The sequence below is a fragment of the Melanerpes formicivorus genome, unplaced genomic scaffold, assembly GCF_026170545.1.
Source record: "Melanerpes formicivorus ecotype bairdi unplaced genomic scaffold, bMelFor1.0.p_v2 SCAF_165, whole genome shotgun sequence".
Classification (NCBI taxonomy): domain Eukaryota; kingdom Metazoa; phylum Chordata; class Aves; order Piciformes; family Picidae; genus Melanerpes; species Melanerpes formicivorus.
The window spans coordinates 582,254-608,726 of NW_027142517.1; the positions used below are offsets into that span (position 1 = coordinate 582,254).

The window sequence follows — 26,473 nt, forward strand, 5'->3', positions numbered from 1 at the left end:
GTGAGGTGATCTCAGTCTTTTGGCTAGTAGAAGAAAAGAAGATTGCAAAAATACCTCAGATTGCATTAGCCCAGCACTTCTAACTGCCAGGTGCAAAAGGAAGCACACCAACCTCTTGCACACCCATAAGACAGAAAAATGTCTTGGAGCTTACCATTCCATTGACTGGGTCAGCTTGCAAATCATGGGGCATTTAACTATTGACCTCAATTCTCTGTGTCTTAAGAATTAAAACACATGTTGATTGGTTGTGCAGACAATATACACACAGACCCTTATGTTTCCATTCTTCTACATGTCTTGAAAGGGCTGACAAAAATGTGGAGTAGCAGCTCCTACCCTGCTAAATCATCCTCCTGTGAAGAACAGAGGAACTTCTGTGAGGAAGAACAACAGTATGCAAAAATGCAATCAGTTTAATTTCTGAAACATTTCAGTTACATCTTTCTCTTAAGCACTATGTTTTTGCTATGCAGAACTTAATATGGAGAATACCAAGCTGGGACCCTCACAACAAAATTAATCTCCAATACAAACACCCTTTGGTTGAGAGAAGACAGTAATACAAAAGCTTTGCAGGTTGTATATTGAAAACCTTTGATCAGGGTAAAGGTCAGGTAATCTACCTTGAAACATGAGTCATCAGCTGAATTTCCTGCTACAGGGAAGTGGCTTCCTGATTGAAACTGCATCCTCAGAGCACAGACCTCCTGGTCTGTGAGAGGTGTGTTGTGGCAACCCCTCAGATCTAAGTGCCACACAGTACCAAGTTCTCTGCAGTCAAGAAATAATGACCTGCAACTTGTGTATACCATGTAGCAGGCATGTGGCATCCTTAGTTCAACTGCAAAAGAAAATCAGAAGCTATACATAAAGCATTCTAAGTTTTGACCTCACATTTCACAACTAAGCAGGATCAGGACAGGAATTGTCACCACAGAATCACAGAATGGCTTGAGTTGGAAGCGGCCTCAAAGATCATCTAGTTCCAACCACCCTGTCATGGGGGCAGACACACCTTCTACTAGACCAAGTTGCTCAAAGCCTCATTCAGACTGTTCTTAAACACTTCCAGGGATGAGGCATCCACAACTTCTCTGGACATACAGTTACAGTAGGTAACAAGTAACAAAAGTATAGGAAACATGTAGCACGCAAATCCTGAGTCGTTACTGAGCAAATCCAGCTGTAATTGCACTCAGCTACAGTGTAGGGTGGAATTTTCAGCCAAGACATCCATCCTCATCACTGGTGGCTAGTTTATCCAAGGGCACTTTGACATGCTGCCCCAGGGGCTGCTCAGTATTCCAGCAATGAAACACTTCTTTGCTCATTACCTACTGTAATTCTAGCCAAACACAGTCCTCTTCTCTCACCCAGCTGCTAGTTAGGCCAGTTACACACAGCTGGAGCAGTTGCTGGCTTTTTAGCACACTGGACCACTGCACACTTAAGAAGGGAGTACCGAGAAGAAAAATAAACAGCATAGTGGTGGAATGTTGCCCACAACAGGGACACTGCCACGACTGTACGTTGGAAAGGGACCTGGGAGTCTTTGTCGATAACCGACTGAGTATGAGTCAGCAGTGTGCCCCAGTGGCTCAGAAACCCAATAGCAATGGCTTGTATTAGAAACACTCTGGCCAGCAGGAACAGGGAGGTGATCATCCTGCTGTACTCAGCACTGGTGAGCCCCCAGCTCAAGTACTGTGTTTGGTTCTGGGCCCCTCACTACAGGAAGGATACTGAGGTGCTGGAGCATGTCCAGAGAAAGGCAATGAGGCTCATGAAGGGCCTGGAGCACAGGGCCTACAAGGAGTGTGTTAGGGAGCTGGGGTTGCTCAGCCTAGAGGAGAGGAGGTGAGGGGAGACCTCAACACTTTCCGCAACTACCTGAAGGGAGGTTTGAGCAAGAAGGTGGACAGCCTCTTCTCCATGACAAGTGACAGGAAGAGAGGAAATGGTCACAAGCTGCACCAGGGAAGGTTTAGGCTGGATATTAGGAAATACTTTTTCACTAAAGGGGTTATCAAACATTGGAATAGTCTGCCCACAGGAGTGGTGGAGTTGCTATCCCTGGTTCAGGTAGCATGTGGACCTGGTGCTTAGGGAAATGGTTTAGTGCTGACCCTACGGTGCCAGGTTGAGTGTTGGATTGGACGATTTTTGAGAGCTCTTCCAACCAGATATATTCTGTGATACCACCTACTGAAATGACCAGTTAACAGCAGCCTTAGATGTGGATGTTTTCAGTAGGAAGAGGCAGCCAAACTCCTTACAACAGCAGTAAGCCAATTCCTGTCCTTCAACTTTCCAATTCCAAGCCTAAGGAATTCTTGAAGCACAAGATAGAAATGAGTGTTTCATTACCAGGAATCTTATTTTCAAGAGCACTTCCCAAAAGGTCATCATGTAGCAAAAACTTTAAGTGATGCAACTTCAAACCCAAACTTAATTCAGCTACTGTAAGCAATTTTGGAAGCAGAACAGCCACTAAAACTTTGGAAAGTAGGAACGAGAAAGAAACTTCCAAGTTGAGAAAGAAACTTCCAAGTTTTCAAAACCATGCTGCTCTCACAAGAATGTTTAAGCAAATGCAGAGATGCTATTTTTAACAACTTTATTGATATAATAAATGTAAAAAAAAATAGTTGCTGGAACATCATAAGAGCAGTAATTACATTGTAATTATATTTTGCTTACATTATTTTAGTAGGGAGGATACAATTTGCTGGGTTTTTTTTTCCTGGAAAACAAACATTCTCAAAACCTGAACTAGGTAATGATTTTTAAAAGCAGCACAAGAACATTCCTGGTCTCACAGCAAGAGCCAGAAAGACAAGTCCCTCATTTTTGCTTTGTTTAGTTTGAATCAGAGAGTGAGAGCACTACGCTGACACAGCTTACTTTTTCCCTGTCTATACTGCTTAACTGCAAATCTTCATGAAACACCTTCAGAGTAACAGTAGTAAAACCAGAAGGGCAAGAAAGCATCCAAAAGGCTCAGTGGTTTAATACTTTCAACCACAGTAACAGCTGGGTAAGTTCCATTATTCCACTACAATCAGGCCATCAGGTTTTTTGTACCTTGAAGAAGTCTCTTCCTTTCAACTCTTCTGGTAGATAGTCCTGGTCCACAGGTTCCTTGTACATGGGGTTATATTTGTAGCCTTTACCATAACCCAAGTTCTTCATGAGCTTTGTCGGGGCATTCCTCAGGTGCAGCGGTACAGGCGGCAGAGGTCCCGTGTGCATTCTCAGACACTCTTTGACATTGTTATATGCCTGGTATACCTCTATGGACTTTGGTGCTCTGGCAAAATACACTACACATTGTGCTAGAATCACCTGGAAAAAAGAAGAGGGAAAATGTTAAATAGCTTCTTCCAAGCTCTTTGGGAAAAGGCCTGTTATTCGGGTGATTTGTGTACAACGACAGGGATTATGTTTTAAAACTGACCCCTGCCTGCCACTATAGCATGACCTTTATTATTTAACAGCACAGCTTTTCATGATTTTCACTACTAGAAAAGAACATCTACTTCAGAGTATCAGAATATATTATTTTATTTGTAACAGAGAGGAAAAAAAAGTACAGAGCAAAAATCTGTTAGTACATGTAGCAAATACGCAGTAAATTCTATTTCATGCCACAACACCTACCTGAAGAGCTGCAATCTCCTTTTGTCAATGAAGGGACATGCTGAACAAACAACTAACTAAATCTGCCTTGTACTTGCAATCTCTTTTTATATTTACAGATAGGGTTTACAGTACTTTCAAATCACTTTCAAATTACAGGTAGGCTTTACAATACTTTCAAATGAATGAAGCAAGTGTTTACCTCGCACTCTGGCATTCCAATGAAGTGGCAGCCTTGATAAGCAGCAACTGCTTGTGTCAAAGCCAGAGGGTCTGCCAGCCCTACAAAAAGGGATCAGAGAAAGCAGGTTAAAATCAGTTTACTTGAGTTACTGGTTCTTCTTTTTTCTCCTCTTTATTCCCCCCGCTTCCTGCAAGACAGAAGGTTACCCACACACATTTCAAAGTTGCTTTCTCAGATGTCGGAACTCCTGTTGCAATACTCTGCAGTACATAACATATACTCAACTCCATCCACAGCATTCCTTCTCCTGCCTGCTCCCAAAACAAAAAGGTCTAAGTCAAGGATATGATTTAGAGAGGGAATCTGCTGCCAGATGGTGGCAGCCTGAGCAGCAGCTTCCTATGTATGAGATTCCCTTATTTTCTGGAATTATGAAAGACGTGGAAATACCACTGTAAAGATGGAGCTCACCCAGACCTTGTAACCTCACCCATCACATGTGTGCTAGAAGTGCTGCTGCTTCTGCTACTTTGGATAGGTCAATTCAAGATGCCTTACAACTAGGGAGACAGCTATTGAGTCAGAAGTTTGCAGGTCATCTTCCAGAGCCATTTCTATCAACCCATGGCTTGGACGGGAGCACACTGCATTGGGTTAGGAACTGGCTGGAGGGCTGAGCCCAGAGATTGAATGGTGCCACATCCAGCTGGCAGCCAGTCACTAGTGGTGTGCCCCAGGGATCAGTGCTGGGCCCCATGCTCTTTAACATCTTTATTGATGATCTGCATGAGGGCATTGAGTCCATCATCAGTAAATTTGCTGACAACACCAAGCTGGGGGCAGGAGTTGATCTGCTGGAGGGTAGAGAGGCTCTGCAGAGAGACCTCGACAGGCTGGACAGATGGGCAGAGTCCAATGGCATGAGATTTAACACATCCAAGTGCCGGGTTCTGCACATTGGCCACAACAACCCCATGCAGAGCTACAGGCTAGGGTCAGAGTGGCTGAGAGCAGCCAGGCAGAGAGGGACCTGGGGGTGCTGGTTGATGGTAGGATGAACATGAGCCTGCAGTGTGCCCAGGCAGCCAAGAGGGCCAATGGCATCCTGGCCTGCATCAGGAACAGTGTGGCCAGCAGGAGCAGGGAGGTCATTCTGCCCCTGTACACTGCACTGGTTAGGCCACATCTTGAGTACTGTGTCCAGTTCTGGGCCCCTCAGTTTAGGAAGGATGTTGACTTGCTGGAGCGTGTCCAGAGAAGGGTAACGAAGTTGGTGAGGGGTTTGGAACACAAGCCCTATGAGGAGATGCTGAAGGAGCTGGGGCTGCTTAGCCTGGAGAAGAGGAGACTCAGGGGTGACCTTATTGCTCTCTACAACTACCTGAAGGGAGGTTTTGGACAGGTGGATGTTGGTCTCTTTTCCCAGGCACCCAGTACCAGAACAAGAGGACACAGTCTCAGGCTGCACCAGGGGAGGTTTAGGCTGGATGTTAGGAAGAAGTTCTACACAGGGAGAGTGATTGCCTGTTGGAATGGGCTGCCCGGGGAGGTGGTGGAGTCACCATCATTGGAGGTGTTCAGGAGTAGACTTAATGGGGTGCTTGGTGCCATGGTTTAATTGATTAGGTGGGTTGGATAATAGGTTGGACACGATGATCATGAAGGTCTCTTCCAACCTGGTCTATTCTATTCTATTCTATTCTATTCAAACAGACAGGATGTGAAGCAGTTCAGCATTTTACACCTTTTTTTTGCACACAGCAGTTTTGGGGTTGTTTTTTCTCAAATACCAGTTTTTGGAAACCCGAAGCATGGCAGATCTTCATTCAACACTGTATTTCAACATGAAACACTGCAAATACTGACCTATGTCTTCACTTGCAAACCTCACCAGCCTCCTGGCCACATAGAGTGGATCCTCACCACCTTCAAGCATTCGAGCAAGCCAGTAAAGGGAAGCGTTTTCATCTGAGCCTCTCATAGACTTATGCAGGGCAGAGATGCAGTTGTAGTGTTCCTCTCCTATTTAGAGTAGGGGAGAAAAGAAAGACAAGGCTGTTAGGAGGAAACTGAGTGAAATGCATTTAAGGAAACAGCAAGTATTTTACTAGATCACAGCAGGTCAACAGCTTTATCAAGTTTTTCTGATGTGTATGTAATTTTAGTGTTGAGCTACTTTAGTGTACAGTTTAGTGCTCTGTTTAGTGTAGTGGAGTCAGTGCAGAGGAGGCAATAAAGCTGGTGAAGGGCCTGGAGAATAAATCTTATGAAGAGCATCTGAAGGAGCTGGGCTCCTTTGGGGTTCAGTTTGAAAAAGAGGAGGCTAAGAGGAGACTTCATCACTCTCTACAACTACCTGAAAAGACGTTGTAGATAGGCTGGTGCTGGTCTCTTCTCACAGGTAATTAGTGACAGAACAAGAGGGAAAGGCCTCAAGCAGCAAGTGGGTAGGTTTAGACTGGACATTAGAAAAACATTTTCCACAGAAAGAATGGTCAGTCATTGGAATGTGCTGCCCAGGGAGGTGGTTGAGTCACCAATCCTGGATGTGTTTAAAGGTCATTTGGATGTGGTGCTTGGTGATATGGTTTAGGGATGAACTTTGTAGAGTAGGGTTATTGGTTGGACTTGGTGATTCTGAGGGTCTTTTCCAACCTGAATGTTTCTGTGATTCGTGTTTTCACCATCTTCATGTTTTGACACTTGGAACATCCTACAAACTACACAAGCATAACAGAGCAACTGCAGATGAAGGGGAAGGTGTTGTTTTTTTAACACTAATGATGTTTCCTTCAAAAGAAAAAAAATAAACCACATGAAACAAACCCAGATATTTTAAGCAGTTAGAAAGAGGACTCTATATGAATATCTCCTAAATGACAAGGGGTGAAGTGTCAGCACACACAAATGAAACATGAAATACCACAGTGCTAAATAAGGAATAGGAAGACTGAATGAATTACAAGGATTTTTTTTTAACATTATTGAAGGATGACCATGAGTCAGCAATGTGCTCTTGTGGCCATGAATGCCAATGCCATTCTGGGCTGTATTAGAAGGGGTGTGGTTAGTAGGTTGAAAGAGGTTCTCCTCCCCTTCCACTCTGCCCTGCTAAGGCTGCATCTGGAATATTGTGTCCAGCTCTGGGCCCCTCAGTCCAAGAAAGAGAGGGCACTGCTTGAAAGAGTTGAGGGTAGAGCCACAAAAATGCTTAAGGGAGTGGAATATCTTCCTTACAAGGAGAGACTGTGGGAGCTGGGGCTCTTTAGCTTGGAGAAGAGGAGACTAAAGGGTGGCCTCATTAATGTTTATAAATATGTAAAGGGTGAGTACCAAGAGGATGGAGTCAGGCTCTTCTCACTGATGCCAAATGACAGGACAAGGGGCAACAGGCAGAAGTTGAGGCACAGAAATTTACATGTAACTATAAGGAAAAATGTATTCACTATGAGGGTGACAGAACACTGGAACAGGCTGCCCAGGGAGGTTGTGGAGTCTCTCTCTCCGGAGATATTCAAAACCCACCTGGATGCATTCCTGTGTGATCTGGCATAGGTGATTCTGCTCTGGCAGGGGGAATGGACTAGATGATCTTTCTAAATCCCTTCCAGCCCCTAACATTCTGTCATTCTGTGAATGTTTAATACATGATTAGATATGGACTCCAAGGAAAAACAAAGCCATTCCACAGATCTTCTAGGGATACAGAGGGTCAACATTACAAGTGCTGAACGAGAACCTGCTTGCAGTTTTACTCTGTGCAGCCGGTTTTGATTCCCATGCATTGCTTTTCATCAAATGTGTAAGAGTATTTTGCTGCAATATGGTTGTTAAACTTTCCAAACAAATCATCTTTTTTTTTTATTTTTTAATTTTACATTGTTAAGTGCCTGGCATTCCTTGGCTCACAGCTAACTCTGTATTATAGAGGCAACTGGCTGCATGCACAGCCATCTGTTAGTATTGCTCCCCACAGCTAAAAGGATTTAGAGCCTGAGGCCCATATCAGAACACATCACTGTTGCTTGTAGTGCTACAAAATAAAAGGCCACAGGCATGAGTGCGAAAACTGAAGCCCCCATATCGCTGCAACTGCTCCTTTCAAAGCCAGCAAGACCTCTACCTCCTAGCTCAGAAACTGGGTCCATCTTCCTGCATTGCAGTCCCATGGGGAATTCAACACACACATTGTCAGTGCAGGCAGGCTGGGAGACAACTATTTCTGCTGGGACTCCACACAAAGAGCCCTGTGGTATGCAGTCATCACTTCTGCCAACACAAACAGTGTGTCTGTGCTCCCTCCGAACTCTTGGGTTAGTAGCAATTAAACCCCAGCAGCTGAACTCATACCACCCTCTTGGAAGAGAGGTGTCTGTCCCTTCAAGTAAAGAAGATGGCCTTTAAATATATCCAGAGGTTGCACTCACACAGGTGTTTATTGTAGCTTTTGTGTTTGTGGGGTTTGATTTGGTTTGCTGGTTTTGGGGGGTGGGGGTGGTTGTGTTTTGGTTTTGTTTGTTTGTTTGTTTTGCTAGAGTGCATTTATACACAGGTTTGACTACTGTAAAGTGTCACACTTGGGATACCAGCTGGAGAGGCAGAAGGAATCCAGTGGCTAAGTTGGGACTAGAGAATGCACTTGCAGGGAACTTCAGAGTACAGCAGCCTGAGAAAGAGACAGTTTTCTCCTGTCATCTCCTCCAAAGTTAATGTTGGTGACTGAGTCATGAGTCTGATGACAACCAGACTCAGTTGAGAAAACCTCTGCAATTGCACTTTAAATGCAGTTTCAATTAAAGAAAATACAATTGCATGCATTGGCCAAAGGCTTTTTACATTTCTTTTCAAAAAAGGTCTACCTGTATTCTGTGTGAGATACCAGGAGCAGTTTAAAAAAAAAGGCAAACTTTTCACAGACCTTTATTTTATTAGCTCTGTCTCTCAGGCTGGTCATCAAATGTACACATTCTGGCTTCATCTCTTCAGTTGGAGACACATACCAACTCCTCTGATATCACTGCTGTTCTGCAGCTCAGATGACTCTTGAAATCAAAACTCAAGAGTGTTTGGAATCAAAATACATTTGCTCTATGTCTTTCCCACAAAGGCAGATACCATTCTGAAGAGAAAGCAGACACTAGAAAAACTTGTCCTCTACAAAGCCTCTTGTGTAGTATCTTATCTACAGGGATGCATAAATCTTGGTAATTTATGTGCCTAAATTGCTTTATGTGCTCATGAAGAGTTTCCCAGATAAACTAAGATGTTGATTTACCTAAAGTGTTATCAGAAGACCAGAGAGAAAAGGCCTTGTTCACTGACCATAATTCATATTTGGACTTCTCAAGCAATCTCTATTTATGAGGTAGTGAATGAAAGTAAAATCAGAGTTCCCATCTTGCCTTATTTTCTTAGCCAAAAGTACTCATCAACTGTTCACTGATAAGCAACAGAATAAAGCCTTAGGAGAAAGACTAGAGCAACATCATGGGTAAGAAAGACTTCTCATTCTGGTCCAGCAGAAAATAAGCAAGCTGGCATGAATCCTGATGATGTCAAGCACCTCCTCTTCCCTCTTCCATACAGGAGGAAGGAACAACTATGTTCTGGATTACAGGAAAATTTAACTTCAGCTTAATACACTCCCAGTCTCCCTTATATCTGAAGTTATGTTACCACACAGACAGTGAGACAAAAATCCTGCCATTATTCTGACATTTATCTCGGTGTTTGCTATCCAATCAGTGTTAGCAGACAGACACAAGAGAAAAGAAGAGACAATAAAACTCTATCTTAAAACTTATTTACTGTCCATGTGCAGGTAAACTCCAATTCATCTGGTTGCTGCATCATTTTCTCAAGAAAAAGAAAAGTCAAAATTTTAAACCCCTGCTATTAAAGTCTAAAATCTGACTGGCTTGTTTCCTCTCACACTGAAGGGGTTACAGGTGGCTGCTGCAGTCAGATTTGACTAGAGCTGTTTCTTTGTCCTTTCTGCCCAGGGAGGTGGTGGAGTCACTGTCCCTGGAGGTGTTCAGGAGGGGACTGGATGTGGCACTTGGTGCCATGGTTTAGTAGTCATGAGGTCTTGTGTGACAGGTTGGACTTGATGATCTTTGAGGTCTTTTCCAACCTTACTGATGCTATGATTCACCTAAAACACACAGATCCTTGTCTTTATAGAATCCCAGAATGGTCTGGACTGGAAGGGACCTCCAAAGGTCATCTCATCTAAGCCTCTCTGCAGTAAGCAGGGGCATCCTCAACTAGATGAGGCTGCCCAGAGCCTTGTCAAGCCTCACTTTTGAATATCTCCAGATCTGGGGCCCCAACCACCTCCCGGGGCAACCTGTTCCAGTGTTCCACCACCCTCATGGTAAAGAGCCTGTTCCTAACATCCAATCTAAATCTGCTCTAGTTTGAAGCCACTACTCCTCATGCTGTCACTTCAGGCCTTTGTAAACAGTCTCCCTCTACCCTTCTTGTAGGCCCTCTTCAGATCCAAACAACCTAGTGACTGGTAAGCACATGAAAGAATGCCCAACTACACGTACTCAGGAAATAATTAACGATGTATAATCAGAATTCCATTTACACAACTCTGAAGCCTAATTATTCAGTGCTTTCTACACAAACACACTACTCTCAAATGTCTGTTGCTGCTATCACAATCAGACAGCATCATGTCCCTCAACTTTATAAGGCTGAAGCACTTTGTATTACAGGACTGTGATTGTAAAAGTATTAGATAAAGCATGCTACAAAAATATTTTTATTTAAACAGTAGCCTCTGTCTGAAGCCTTTTGTACCTAAAAGGACAAACAGCTGTCTCTGCTGCGGACAACAGTGGCCAAACAAGACACAGGCTACTGCTACTTCACAGGGGAGAAACCTTTGTAAAAGAATGTATTCAGTCAATATGCTACAGTGACACTATCTGTGGCAGGCTCTATGGAATCTGTACATCAAGAAAAAGAGAATTTTTTACCTTGCAACCTCATCAAAAACCTTTGACAGAAACCCCCCTCTGCACAGATCTCAAAGCATTTCTGTCACATGGCTGACACGTGCCACCTGCACTTTATATGAGCCTCAGGAAGAGGCACTCTGCACTACCTCTAACAGAGCAGGTGGGTGTAGGAGGGCTGGGAGCAAGGGACACAGCCAAGAGTTCTGTGTGACAGCGGCCACAAGGCGACAGCAAACACTCAAGGGACCTACTTGGTGCAAGAGACTCACACTAGCAAACTGGTCAGATTTCTTGCTTCCTCCTATGCCTGACTTCTTTCTGATAACAGACAACATAACATATTTTTATTCCCTTCCCCTGCCTACCCTCAACTTCTCAGCTGCCATCCTATCAGTATGTGTCCAAATGACTTCTTCCTGACAACAAGCCATCATTTCCTCTTTGCAGCAACAAGGCTGCAAGCAGGCATAGATGTTATACCCTGAGAAATCCCTCAACACACGTTTTGAGCTGTGACAGTTAATTGAACATATCAGATATGGTGGCAAAAACAAAAGTAAGTAGTTTCTTAAAACACTACTTGGCATAATCATTTGATACTCTACTGCAGGGTGATTAAGTATTGCTGAAGAACCAGCTTATGTATTGAGGAGATTCACCTAATCTCTAATCTTTAGTCTCTAATTTTTAACCCTCTCTCACATGAAAAATGGTAGTGGCCAACTCCTGTGATGCCCAACATTGCCAAGTCACAAACTTAGCAAGACTGGTTATCACATTAAGTGGTTATCACCTTAAATGCAATTATGCCACCTGCCCTAAGCAAGCCACGAAGTTCATTACTTTTAAAAGCAAATATGTCTTTCATATTTCACTTCCCAAGTGGTAAGCAGAAAGAAACCTGGTTTAGAAGGAATTTCTGGGTGAGCCTGCTACAACTGTAAAGTAATTTTTAGGACAAATTTCAGTCCACTTTCACCAGAACAGCTGGTATGAAAGGGGAAGAAGACACAGAAATTAGAAGAAGCTATCAGCTCTTGAGAATGCTGCATCTTATAAACTGTATGAGGTACAGGACTCGATGAGGTTGGACTCGATGATCCTCGAGGTCTCTTCCAACCTTATTTATACTGTGATACTGTGATACTTACCTGCTCGGTCGTACAGGATGTGAGATCGCTGCAGCCCCTCCTTTACATGTTCTTCAGTTATCAGAATGCCATCTGCAGAATCACTTTTGGTAGGGTTCAAAGGAGTGATCTTCCCTGCTGCTAATCTGGCCTGAACCGCTAGCTGGAGTCCGTTCAGTCCCGTCCTTGCATCACCATCACAAAGGTAGGCTAGGGTACTGAGAGCTTTCTCCTCTATGTACACCTGGAACCTGCAACATAATGCCCATCACTGTGAGTCCCATCACACTCCTCTCCTTGCACATTATGCTAGTGATGGCATTTCAAAGGTAGGGCAGGAGCTCTCATCTCTTGAACTCCCTTAAGTTATCTCATTAAACCGAACGGAAGCAAGGGTTAGGGTTTTGGCAGAGCACAATTCTGCTACAGCCAGATGAACTTCAGAGGGTTTCACTTCATCAGTATTTCATAGCTAGCACTTCATATTCCTTACTGTAAAGACAACCAAAAGGTAGGAAGCTATCCAAATGCATGTGAGAGAATATAGCAAGGTATACTTAGCATGATGTTTTGAACTAACAGCAGCAAGAGCTGTTATTGGATGCTCTCTAAAAAGCAACAACTGGAAGGACAGTTTACATTGTAAACCATATATGCATCCTACATTATTTTTTTTAAACAGCAACAGGTATTACAATGTAGTCAGTGGGGCACCAAAAATATCTTACTAGAGAAAGGCATCCCAGTGCATGTAGGTCACTCTTCTGGCCATCTACCTCTGTAGGTGTGCCAGGACTATACAAATACATGAAAAAGCCAAATTCCAACACATGCTCTAAATGAACGTGACAGGAAGAGTTGAGAAGAGCAGCAACAGGTGAAGGGTCTCCTGAGTTCTCACAGTGGGTCTATGGAAAATATGGGAAAGTAAAATAAGTCCTCAAGCTCTTTCTCCAGGTTTTACTCTGTTGGGCTGCTGGACTCCTAGGGACCTGATAAAGTGAGGCCATGCAGCACATGAAGGACTTGAAACTACACTTTCATGGTTTGGGAAGGGAGACTCACATGGGGAATTAAATCCCAAATGCAATGTGCACATCTTTTGTGCCTTCTGGCTAGATTTTTGCAGCACTTTCAAAGTGGGCATGCCCCACATTTGGGGACATGTTCCCTTACAGCTCCTGTTCCAACTCTGGTGAGCAGAGTGAACAGACGATTCAACTGCAATTGGTGACTTCCATTGTCCCCCAGGACAGCAGGAACACTGTTACTTGCCTGCGTCTAACAACAGCCATGACTCATAGAGACAAGACACAGCTGCTCCTGCAGAGTAGGAAGTGGAAACAAAATGAAGGAGCAGAAATGGTATGGACAAGGAGGAGGGTGTATCATGGAGACCAAAACTGGAACCACAGTAAGGAACAGGAAAGACTTATAAAAAGCCAAACTCATGAGCAATGGTATGCATCAACTGCAGAGTGGCAGGGAAGACAAGAGAGACTTCACACAGAAATGCAACAAATGCTCCCAAATTCTGAACCTCATTTTTATATTTTTAAATGCTTGGCTCCCACACTGGCCACAGGAGTGAGGCCCTCTCTCTTCATGGACAGATTTCTGTAACTGCTAGTCTGACAGACTGCCTGCCAGACTTCTTTCATTTTGATGAAGCACCACACTGTGCTGTTTAAATCACCCAGAGCTAACGGAAGGTTACAGATATGCAGTCTAGCGAAACCCAAACCCAAACAACTGCAGCTGAAACTATGCCTTGTACTTTAATCCTGCACAGAAAGGAAGGTCTCCCAACCACATTCAGGGTGTAGCTACAGCCACAGCTGTGCCATTGCATTACAGCTGACGTGCAGCGCTGTCTTCTCTTCTAAAATTCACTTTGCTGCAGTAAGTAGAAGCTACAAATGGGTAAAACCACGAGGCAGGGTATCCTAAAAAAAGGAGTAGTTTTCTGCCCCTGCTCTGACCTCAGCCTTCAGGTTACCTACTCTGGTGTTTACATTCTGTGATAAAGCTAAAGGACAAAGTGGATTCCTCCTGATTCATTTCAGTCACCACAATGTCAGTACACTGTAAATTACCAGCACAAGCAAGCATCGACACGAAGTGCAGTAACTTGCATGGCAGTAGCACAGCACCAAGCATTGTTCTTACTTGCCAGCTAGCCATTCTGGAGGTCAGGTAACATCTGTTATGGACAAATCTGGACTTTTGTTTTTTCCCAAAACTCTCTCAAATGTGACTCTTTGGACAACAAGGAGCAGAGAAACTAGCTCTTAAAACAATCTGTTAACATGCCAGCAATAGTTCTCTCTCCACACAGCACACCATAAACCACACTGCAGCACTTATTCTGCAACTAAGGAACAGTAGTGTCCTCCCTTCTCAGAAGACAGTAAAAGTCTACTGAGCATTTCCAACTAAATTTAAGAAGGGATGCCCCATCAATCACTTAATATAACATGATGCTTTTACAGACAGTAGCCAGACCACATTAGAACATGACAAAGACCCAGCTACAGGCTTCCGCAGCAAATTCTCAGCAGCAGAACAGATTTAAATATCCTCAGAGGGTGAGTCAGGAGCTACAGGTTCAAGTATAAAACTCTCTTCCAGCCCAGAGGGTGAGATTATGTTTTGGATGGAGAGAGCCAGTGCTTTGAATTCTCTCTCTCCTGTAATCCCCTGCCCCTGCCATATGCTGCCACTTCTTTTCTTTACTAGCTAGAGTTTCTCTTCCCACCCCTCAACTGCTCCATTCTCTCCCTGGCAGGCAGTCAATTCCTCAGGCCGTGTGCGTTAACACCCTGCAGCCCATAAAGTACTCACTCCGAGCTTTTGCTGTCACTGCCAGTCACAGAGCTGCTGTGCTGCTTGCCTTGGCCCAAAACCTGGACTCCCAAGGACCTGACGGCCCTCAGCAGAATTGCCTCCATAGCTTCGACTGAGAGCTTCTCCAGGACGATCACCCGGCAGCGGCTCAGGAGAGCAGCGTTGACTTGAAAGGAAGGGTTTTCTGTGGTTGCTCCTATCAGGGTCACCGTCCCACACTCGACGTGAGGAAGGAACGTGTCCTGAAGATGGGAGGGAAGCAGAAAAAGCTGATCTCAATCAATGACAACCTGAAACATCCCATGTGAGTAGGCTATGGGTTTTTGCCTCTTGTGAGTCTTTGGGTTCCCTGTTGGTATGACAAATAACCTCACTGACAAGGCAGCTCATCTGCTCAGCTATCAAAATGATTTAATTTCAAGCACACAGCACGTTATGGGCTGTTTAGCTTAATAACTCATGCTTGTACTGAGAATGACCCTACCAGCTGAAAGGAAGCAGTGAAAAAACTGCAGATTTTTCTTTTATTGACGTGACTTTGGTTTATTGCTTGTCAAAGATAAGACATCATGAAATTGCCTTATTGAATGAAACAAAGAGTGAGGCTACTTCTACATACTCTTTGAATCAACCCTTAGGTTTACAATTCCCCACACAATTCCACAGGATGTCTCAGAAAACTGCAGGAAGACTGCAATATAGTCCAGTGTAAAAACTGTAACTTGCAGTATAGAATTCAAGCTTTCCACGGTTATGATGACATAAAACATACCCAGGAAAAGAAAGAGGAAAAAAAAGAATCCCAAAGTACCATGCCATGCCATATTTTTCTCTTTCCTCACAGAGCAGAGGGGACAACACAAAAACACGAACACACCTTAGGCACATTGATATTTTAGACATTTTTAGTGCTACTCTGAGGCTGGAGGCTGAAATGAAGATGTGTGCAGCAAGCGTTACTCACACGGTTGTGCTGAAACAAAATACCCCAAACCCACCATCTAAAGCCCAGCATGTAAGTCAACTGCAGCTACAGCTCAGCTTTTTTATCAGAATCTTTGAACTGCAATAACTAAACACTGACTGGAAGTTAGATATGGAATTTTTTATGTTTTTCCCCAGTTAATCTACTAAAAACATTAAAATCAAAAGCCCATAGGGAGCTATTCTCTTAAGGCAAAGTGGGGAACGTTACATAAGCGCTGACAAAGGCTTGTCTGAAAAACAGGGACAGCACAATACCTGCTGAGATTTATTGAAACGATGGATCTCATCAATAAAGAGGATGGTTTTTCTCTTGAAGAGTCTTTTTTCATTCTGGGCTTGGCTGATGACATCTCGGACATCATTTGTCTTAGCACTCGTGGCCGACAGCGTCACAAACCTCGTGCCGTTCTTTTTGCTGCTGTTGGCTATGATGTGTGCCAGTGTAGTCTGAAAGAGCAACAGGAAAAAGCTTTGTAAAAATGGTTTTGGACACAGAAAGTACTAATTTGGAGGAAATATGTAAAGAACAAAGCCATATATTCTGGCCAGGGATAGTGTTGACAGTTTATACAGTGAAGTATTTTAGATGATGTTATTCTAGCACATAGAAGACTTAAAAACTTCCTGCGAGAGGCAGCTGCCAATTCCACCACTGTGTTTCTAATGCTTGCACTTTTACATCCCAGACCAATTCCATCTCAATACTGAAAAGGCCAGCAATGACAGCTGCCCCCTTTACCACAGAATACGAACTCTTTGCCAAACACATGTCTGTGACAGCAGACGGAGTGACTGCAATTTGTGGTGCAGTTATTCTGTAGAGCGTGTTAATGGATAAAGGAGCTGCACTGCTCCAAGACACCTGCAGAAGAGTTTGCAGTGCAACCACATTTAAGAAATAAAACGTTGCAATGCTGTTAAATATAAACTGTTCTATTTCCACTACACATAACAATGAAATTCATCAGCCAGCACGTCTCTACAAAATGGTGAGGATGTTAGGACTGAAAAATTGTTCATATCTGGAAGAAAATGTAGCACTTTAAGTCTAAATAGTCAACCGCAAACAAATGTTGGCCCAGGGAAGTAACAGGCAGCTGACCAAACAGATTTTTGGCTGGTTTTAGTGAGCAGCTGTGCTGGTTTTCTTTCCTTATAGACAACTCCCTCAGCTCAGAATTTATTTACAGGGAATTTCACTGAGCATACCAAAGCACAGGAGCAACCTCAGGTACTACCCTGAAGGCAGATTTACTGCACCTCAACACATTATAGACATCATTTTCAGACCTTCCTTCACAACCCGTAGTAATGATGGTATCTCTATTTAAAAGCAATGACAGAGAGAAAAACAGGTGATTCTTCCATCATGCTCAATCTTCTATTAAAGAAGCTGCCCAAGGAATCTAAAGACAGGAGAGCCACAGCAGATGAGGAGTGGGACAGGTGCTGACAAAGCCACTTCAGAAGATAATCCAAGTACTGAGGTTAAAGCGACAGGTGCTGACAACCTGATCCTCTTTGCAGGGAGGCTGCAGAATCAACCACCCACCACATGGTCACCAGTGGTACTGCAGCACTGCTCTGTCCCTCTAATGCATCCCTGGAAATGCAACCCGCCCAAGGGAACGGGGAGGCTAAGGGGCAGGATGTATTGCTATTTATTTGTGCATTCATTTTAGTAGGGGCTTCCAAAGAGGTGTCATTTCACATCCTGACACAAGACTTGCACCCTGTGTCAGATCATTTCTCACTCCCTGGAGCTCAAAGCACCAGCCTCTTATCCTTGTATCACTGCAGAAGACAAGATAGGAAAGATACACTGGACAGCACTTACAGCAAAGGCCACAGCAATCAGGAAGATTTAGGAAGCCAAGATGAAAAAGTGAAACTATCCCTGAAACAAAGCTGGCAATATGAAACCAAAATTGGTGTTTCCCTACAAAATGTACCTTCAGAGGATGTACTCATGCCTTCAAAATCACTGAAAGCATGGAAGCCCCCAGTACTTAAAATGTGAGGATGAAAAAGAAAAATCTACCTCTTCCTACTCTAAAAGTGCCAGTGGTGAGAGGGGGGAGGAAATAAATCAAGTGGGTACTCTTCTTGTAGGTCCACTTGAACCGGTAGCTCATACTGCATCCTGGCTGTCATTCACCAAATTACAGACAGTTTTGCTGTTTAAAATAAGCAGCAAGGAATTGTTTTATAAACACATGCACAGGAGTCGGTATTTCAACCCCTAATGTAGAAAACAACCCCACAGAGTTGTTTGAAAGTTGCTATTAGACCAAGAATCTATTTAAAAACTGCTGCACAGCTCTCAAGCAGTACCTCTCCTGCTCTGCCAACTTCTAGGTCAACAAAGGTTGTAATAGGAATCACGTATATTGCTTTCAAATGGACAGTGCTCAACACAGACAGGCAGCAGGCTACGGCCTCCTCCTTCTGTTTGGCACCATCAAACATTTAGCAAGTCACATACAGGTCAAACCTTTGGTCAGGCATTGGAATACGCTGCCCAGGGAAGCACAGGAGTCACCATTCCTGGAGATGTTAAAAAAATATGTAAACACAGCACTTCAGGACATGTGGCATGGTAGTGTAGGGTTGACAACTGGACTTGCTGATGTTAGAGGTCTTTGCCAAACATAATGATTCTATGATTCTCTGTTCCTGTTCTCTCTGCCTGTTATTTCCTATGAACACTGTGTTTTTATGCTGCTTTTTCTCCTACCATCTCAGCAAAAGTCAGTAACAGTGCTATCAGGTTACAACCAAGAAACACATAAGCCTGTGGAGCCTTAATTTAAACTAAGAAGCCTAAGTATAAAGGCACTGGCACAAAACTGCCATTAGTATGCTAACCCCCTACTCTCACCAAATTTGTGGCCAATGTATTAAGGGATAAGGAGAAAGGTATCTGATACAGAAGACAGGAGGAGAAAATGCACTGAATATCCCTCAGCATCTCAAACAACTTTTGAAGTAGGTTTGACTGCTACATTTAAAAATAGCGACACATCCACATCAGAACCTACACAATATGCAGGAAGACAAAATCTTGAAAAGTTGATATTCTCCTCCTCTCCTTATATAGATCTTTCTTCTTTAGATTCTTTTCCCTTTACAGCGAGGAGCTTGCCCTAAATTAAGCAGTATTGATATCAACCAGGAGTGCTCCTGCAAACTAACTTTTTTGCTAACTTCATTAAAAATTGCACCTTACAAATACCCTTTCCCCTCCCAGAAATCACTCCCAGTTCTTTTCTGTTATCCCACCAAACTGTCCAAACTCACACCTATTATCTCCAGTTTTATGCTGAAAATGGCAGGACTTTATTGACAGGCTGTAGTGTTGCCAGCATCAGGAGCCATTCTGAAATGTGGAAACATATCCAGCAAGAAACCCATGATGAACCATTACTGACTAATGAGTAACACCTCCAACTTGAGCCTGTGGTCACTAATAACCAGATCCATTACATGCAGAACACACACAACTTCTGAAACTCCACTGTCTTCCAAATTTCTTCACGTTAACCCAAACAAGAATAACCTTTCCCAAAGGCTGCAACCATCCAAGACTTACAAGAACCCACCAAACAAACACAAAAATAGCCAAACAAGCCCACTCCCAGCAGCCATGCTACCAGTTTTCCCAGAATTGGATGCAAGTTATGGTAAACATAACTTGAAGTAGCCCACAAAACATGCTTGGCTCCACATGGCCCTGTCAGCAGATAAGTCAGTAAGATTTGCTGTTTTGGTAGAAGAATTTTCTATACATTAGGTCTCCTTGAGTGGGCAATTTTCTTTGGGTACAATCTAATACTCTATTCTCTGTGCTTCCACTGGTCAATGCAACCTCACACCCATGGCAGGAAGAAAACAGTAAAAGGCAAGTATAAATTAAACCATCCTATTGATGCTGCTGTCCAGTGACTAACATGAACTGCCTTAGGAATAAGGTGGTGCTACCAGGCCAGTAAACTGTGCCCACTGCATGAGCTCAGCAAAGTCCCTTCCAAGAATAAAGAGTAGTACTGCCTAGCCCTCTTCAGAAAGTGGAATTGAAAAAATTGAGATTAGTGTATATGGTCAGATTGTAATCAAGAAGACTCCAGTTAAGAAGACTTTCTTACCTCACTCTTGTTTCAAGACCAGGTGGACCTTGCTAGTGGATCTGCCTAAGGCTGCCTGTTAACAGAGACTTTCCTCACACAATTTAGCAAAACAGTCATTCAGCATGTCACAGAACCATAGAATCAATAAGGCTGGAAAAGACCTCAAAGATCATCAAGTCCAACCTGTCACCCAAGACCTCATGGCTTCAAGTGCCATGTCCAACCCCTTTTTGAACACCTCTAGGGATGGTGACTCCACCACCTCCAGTCACAGCAAACCTATGCTCTCTGCGGTTACATCTACACTGTGTCCAGCAGTCACATCAGAGATCTCCTGGAAGGTGTACAGAATAGCTACCAGTTGCTCTGTTCCAGCCTCATAGCCCTTTTCATGAGGAGCTGACATTCATGCTACACTTATGGGAGCACTTAGGTGTGCCTTGGTCACCAAAGAAGATCTGGCACAGATCTGCACTAGTGTACAGATTGCAGCACAGCATCAGTTATTCCTGAGGGGATCATCTAGTTGGCATATAGGCTTCTCCACCAAGTGACCTGGCTGGTTTGTTCCAGAACCACACTGTAAATTTGTTTGTGGCAGGAATGATAAAAGATTGACAGCTCAGTGTAAAACACAAGCCCAACAGTCCTGCTCCACTGGTAGACTTGTAGGGTCTAAACTACCTTACTAGGGTTCTGAACTGGCATCCTGCTTTTTTCTGCTGCCCTTTGAGCATGACTTCCCCTGTAATTTTACCTTCTCCTTTATTCTGGATGATATTTTTATATCTTTGCTTACATAGAGTTGCCATCAACACCCTCTTCTGACCCTCATCACTCCCTTTGAGGGTAACAGGGCCATAAAGTAAGTTGACATGCAGTCAGGAAAAGGCCACACTCCATTTCACTGCCCTGAGTAAGACAACAAAGTGCCAGTATCCTTGGATGCCAGGGGAGTGGTTCCCTGGAGTGCAGCTTAAAAAGCTGGGGTCTATCCTACCAAATGGCTGAGCTGACCGTGAGCTACCAGGCTGCATCACAGGAGATGAACTGTTTCTCAAGGAAACTGGCAGGATAGCAGATGAACGTGGCCCAGGGGCACCGTCTATAAACACAATCAAAAGTGGCAGCAGCTGGCATTTATATAAGGGCAGATGCTATTCTTACCCATCTTGTTTAGTTCCTCACATCCCAAATAGCCCACTGTGAGACTACTGGAGGAGTAAGGTGTCACTGAACAACAGCCACAGCATGTTGTTTACAGTGCTTCAGAACCCAAGTCCAAAGTCCAACCAACACCAACAGATGCAAAGTCACTGCATAATATTTACTGAAATGGAGCTGTTCCCCCCTTTGCTGCATTCAGATTTTTCTCCTTATATTCCAACTGCTTTATAAATACAACTGTATTTTCTCTTCCATTTTTCTCTATAGAGAGCTATCCAAAGTTATTCCTCATTTGAATTGGCAAAATACAATCAAGCACACTCTGGATCCAAAGACTTTCCCAGGCAACTGCAAACACAAACCCCATTTTTCAGTTTTTCTGGGCTTTCACTTTATGCTACTGTAAAAGGTATCACACATTTTCAGTTAAAAATCTCATGGTATACCATCAAAATAACTCATTAATTCAAACAGCTCAAATCAGGCTGCAAGCAGTGTGAATAAGAGAAGATGAGGGGTGACATTCTTACTCTCTGCAACTCCATGAAAGCAGATTGTAGCGAAGTGGAGGTTGCCCTCTTCTCCCTAGTAACAAGTGATAGGATGAGAGGAAGTGGCCTCAAGCTGCATCAGGGGAGATTTAGGTTGGATATTAGACACAACTTCTTCACTGAAAGGCTTCTCAAACACTGGAACAGGCTTCCCAGGGAGGTGGCTGAATCCCCATCCCAGGAGGTGCTTAAAAGCTGCAGAGATGTGGTGCTGAGGAACATGGTTTAGCACCAGACTTAGTAGAGTTAGATAGTATCTGGACACAAGGATTTTGAAGGTCTTTTCCAACCAAAACAATTCTATGATTCCAAGAAACAATCAGATAGCTATTTAAGTAATCACTTGAATTAGCAAATCAGAAAACACTGGAGGGAATGGACAATAAATACATGGGGAGCAACGTATGTAAGTTGGACTTACAGCCTTTGCTTCAGTATGCCATACAACAAAGTTCTGAACATATATATATATATATATATATATAACATATATATATATATATATATATGAAATATATAACAAGTAAAGGAAATGCAATGGAGTTCTCAAATATAGACTCAGTGGAGATTTGATAGAAACTTCCAAGATAGTTTAGTGGTGGTTTTTAATGCTTTGTACTCATATCAAGATGGCATTTTTTTTTTCCTCAGTACTAGATTGCAGAGATGGTGCCAAGAAAAATCACACTTGAATATTCTTTATCTTTTGGGGGGGAATGGGTTCTGGACACTTGCTGCCTACATTTTTTTTCTTGTTTCTTGTTAAACACCAAATCCAGCTGGCAGCCAGTCACTAGTGGTGTCCCCCAGGGACCAGTGTTGGGCCCAATCCTATTCAGTTGCTTTCTTGATGATCTAGATGAGGGGATTGAGTCCACCATTAGTAGGTTTGCAGAAAACACCAAGTTGGGAGCAGGTATTGATCTGTTAGAGGGTAGATGGGCTCTCCAGAGGGACCTTGACAGGCTGGACAGCTGTGCAGAGTCCAACATGACGGCATTCAACAAGTGCCAGGTGCTGCACTTTGGTCACAACAACCGCATGCAGTGCCAACAGGCTGGGGTTGGAGTGGCTGGAGAGTGGCAAGGCAGAAAGGGACCTGGGGGTACTGGCTGACAGTAGGCTGAACATGAGACAGCAGTGTGCCCAGGTGGCCAAGAAGGCCAATGGCATCCTGGCCTGCATCAGGAATAGTGTGGCCAACAGGAGAAGGGAACTCATTCTACCCCTGTACTCAGCACTGGTTAGGCCACATCTTCAGTACTGCATGCAGTTCTGAGCCCCTCAATTTAAGGATATTGAGACACTTGAACGTGTTGAGAGAAGGGCAACAAGGCTGGTGAGAGGTCTTGAGCACAAGCCTTATGAGGAGAGGCTGAGGGAGCTGGGGTCGCTTAGCCTGGAGAAGAGGAGGCTCAGGGAAGACCTTATTACTCTCTACAACTACCTGAAAGGAGGTTGTAGGCAGGTGGGGGTTGGTCTCTTCTCCTGGGCAACCAGAACAAGAGGACACAGTCTCAAGCTGCACCAGGGGAGGTTTAGACTTGAGGTGAGGAGAAAATTCTTCACAGGAGAAATTGGCCATTGGAATGTGCTGCCCAGGGAAGTGGTGGGGTTGTCATCCCTGGAAGTGTTCAAAAAAAGTATTGGACGTGGCACTTGAAGCCATGGTTTAATTAGTCATGAGGTGTTGGGTGCTAGGTTGGACTCGATGATCTCTGAGGTCTTTTCCAACCTTGTTGATTCTATGATTTTATAACAGGGAATGTTTATGGTATTTAAATGCAGAATGTTCAAGTGTGTCAGCCTTAAAGCATATCTGTGGCAGGAAGATTATTTTTGTGCTCAAGTTACACTGTATCCCCCTGCTAACTCTTTCCTAAAATTGGTGCCCTGTGGCAGAGAAGCAAAAATCTAAATCCCTGCATTAAGGTGTTGTAAATCACAGCATGGCTTACTCGGATTACAGTAGGATTCATACAGACTTCTAAAAATCTGCATCGTCAGGATGAACAAGCTAACCGTTCCTAACTTAATCACCACGGAGTCTCTGCTGCTGCTTCTCGCCTGTGCCCGCTCAGCTTCTTGAAAGCAGAAAATACATCCTTGTGTTCAACACTTACTAGTGACAAAAAATATAAACAAAGACTCAAAGCCTTTTCACCCTGACTTCCTAAGGAATAAGGAGGACAAGTTAAAAGCACAAGGATCACACTCCCTTAAAGTAAGACTCAATAAAGATGGAAATTCAAAATATTCAAGTGCAACTGAGGCTGAAATCAACATGGGCAGAGCAATGCAAAGCACATGCATTTTTCCTTGGGTATCCAGTCTTACTGCTTTAATGACAAAAAGTCTCAAAAATTACTGCCCTTTACAGATGTTTCATAGCCAAGTATTCCCTTTTTGCTGAGAAGGTGTGCTGAACTGCTGCTTGATAAATATTGATGAATAATCAATTAATGAGTTTGAAATTTGGCGCCAAGGATTAATTCATCTCCAGTTACTTTTACTTTTTACTTAGCCCTGTTTGACCCCTTTCAGAAGCAGCATCAGTTAGCATGGCACTTGGCTGTAGAAATGGAACAGCACAGTTGGGCTGCCATAACCAGATCCCATGGGCAGCAGAAGCACGAAAAGTTTTTAAGGAGTCTCTGACCATCTTACATAGCACTCCTAATTTAGACCAACATATCTAATTATACTCCTATTTTAGCACCTAACCTCTAATGTAAGGCTATTTCCTTTGGGGACCAGGCTTAGCATGTGGGCTTGTTACATTTGAAGCTACATAACACACAATTAGTTCCTAATATTTTCCCCACTGAAAAAAACAACATGCTTAACAAAGCTTATTAGATTATCAGTCCAACCAGGTCCCGAGGCAGTGAGAATACTTATTTATCCTTCACAAGGTCTTTCACGTTGAAGCACTACGTTATGTGATTCTTCATGCAAAAATGCAAACAGGTTTCCTTTTCATCTGTCCATCCTCCATTTCTTTCAGGTTATTTCCACATGAAATGTTATGAGATTTTTTTTTTTACATTGTTATGTACAATCTCAAAAAGTAAGTGAATGAGGCAGGCAGGCAATCACAGACTTCTTTTTCCATTTTTAAGTGGCCCTACTTTGCTTTGCATATTAACTCTGTAAGGACAGGAATTTAACAAAAAATGTCCTAGTAACAGACATTCCTTTCAGACATTTATCTGAAACAGACAATATGATTTATGAGGAAGAATGCCTGAGAGAGAACTAAACTCTAGCACTGTCCTAGGAATACCGATAAGCACGTGTGAGGGGAAATGCTCAACTTATTGCAGTACACCTTTGTGATTCAGCCAGAATTGAATGGTGCCATCAAGAGCTAACTGAAAGCATAGGTTCCGCTGAGAATAAGTAACTTTGGAGAGAGATGAGCTACCTAACAGCTTAAGTACTTGGAGAGAGAAAACAAATTGTGGAACTATTACTTTGTGGGGCAAAAGGCACAACCTCAAAGCAAGTGAGAAGACTGAGGAGCGGGAGTGTTGAAACTCTGCGAGAAGGAAGTTTACCAAGTAAGGGATCCACATAAGGGATACGTGTGAGGAAGACAGATCAGGAGAAAGAAGAATGAAAGCTGTGTGGTTATTACAGATACGAAAACACATCACAGAAGGTTCCCAAAGAAGACCTGAGACACAAGCTGTCAAAAGCTCACAAAAAAGCAATTCTATAATAAAAAAATGGGGGGGGGATCATCAGATTACAACCCAAATGTCACTGAATTCAGTTTCAGTTTTCAGAGACTATGTGGCTTTGGATTTGTTACCACTGTATCTGGCACTATACTTCCTAAGGAAAAGGGGCCTCAAGAAAGAGCAAGCACTGTTGGCACAGATAACAAGTAGTGAAAGGCAGAGAGTAGAGAAGACAGAAGCAGGCCCCTGAACATATTGCTCATTCAGTAAAGTATATTCCTATTTATCAAAGAATTCAGCTCCACCTCTCTGTCCATTTTGCTTCAGTCAATTCACCTCCCCTTTTCTAATATGTTTTTTTAAGAAACAGCCCTTTGCCTCATCTTCTCTGATCTTTCTGGTATTACCTTGTTATTTTAGAATTTACCAGCTGGTTCATTTCATGTGTACGTTATCCAGCCTAAATAACCAGTTGCATCACTGCCAACAGTACTCATCTATCAAGTATTCTCATACCTGCTCCTTATTAACCGTAATTAACTGGTATTATTATTCAAACACCACACATATCAACTCTTCTACCTTCCAGTTAGTATGCTGAGAAGAGCAAGCTGCTTCTCTGTCCCTTCAGGCTAGCATTATTCGTTGGTCAGTACTTTCCCTACCCCAGATTTTCCATGTGTTCACACAGAGCCAAGACATCCACATATATAATACACAAAACTTAGCACTGTGCACGTTACACTGACATATGTGTATGTATAATGACATAACCATGTGTCTTGCTTGTCTAGTTTCAACCCTGCCCTCCTCCCCAGTGTAATAGACACAGAAAACACGCAAAATGAAGGCAGGATCTTTACAGCACTTTCCCCTGATTACACCTGAGGCATTCATTTGCTCCTTCCCTCACTATAGCTGTGGATTTCTCCACCACTGCGCTGCAATTCAGGATTCACCACAGGTTTGCCTCAGTATCAAAGCAGAACAAGAACATTCAGCAGTCAGATCCTGCAGACACCTACCTACCAGTTTCAGAGGGTTTCTTTAGATGTGCATGAGTGCTTGGCCATAAGCTCGGCTCCCTTCTGTCAGGGGCTATAATGTGTGAGTTGAAACAAACCTCTATACTGGCAATGTGCCAGTACTTCACCCCATCTCCCAGTAATTTTTTATAGCTT

The 26,473-nt window shown here is 43.3% G+C and overlaps 2 protein-coding genes across 6 annotated transcripts in view; one reads left to right on the top strand and one right to left on the bottom strand.

The window, feature by feature from the left end:
* Positions 1-26,473, bottom strand: part of WRNIP1 (WRN helicase interacting protein 1) — a 29,764-nt gene that overhangs the window by 2,335 nt on the left and 956 nt on the right. The window contains exons 2-9 of one of the 5 annotated variants that reach the window (XR_010991227.1): positions 16,017-16,208; positions 14,772-15,016; positions 11,949-12,178; positions 5,693-5,848; positions 3,845-3,924; positions 3,088-3,348; positions 627-844; positions 322-377 (exon numbers count right to left, since the gene is read on the bottom strand). Coding sequence is in view for 2 of the 5 variants with exons in the window: in XM_068169149.1 (XP_068025250.1) it covers positions 836-844; positions 3,088-3,348; positions 3,845-3,924; positions 5,693-5,848; positions 11,949-12,178; positions 14,772-15,016; positions 16,017-16,208 (1,173 nt within the window). In the remaining 3 variants the exon portion in view is untranslated. Of the gene's footprint in view, positions 1-154; positions 378-425; positions 845-3,087; positions 3,349-3,844; positions 3,925-5,692; positions 5,849-11,948; positions 12,179-14,771; positions 15,017-16,016; positions 16,209-26,473 lie in introns of those variants that run through there. The other 4 variants (XR_010991226.1, XR_010991225.1, XM_068169149.1 and 1 more) reach the window with 4 other exon arrangements.
* Positions 15,001-26,473, top strand: part of MYLK4 (myosin light chain kinase family member 4) — an 88,644-nt gene continuing 77,171 nt past the window's right edge. The window contains exon 1 of the mRNA XM_068169146.1: positions 15,001-15,078. Coding sequence (XP_068025247.1) covers positions 15,023-15,078 — 56 coding nt within the window. The 5' untranslated portion in view covers positions 15,001-15,022. The remainder of the gene's footprint in view (positions 15,079-26,473) is intronic.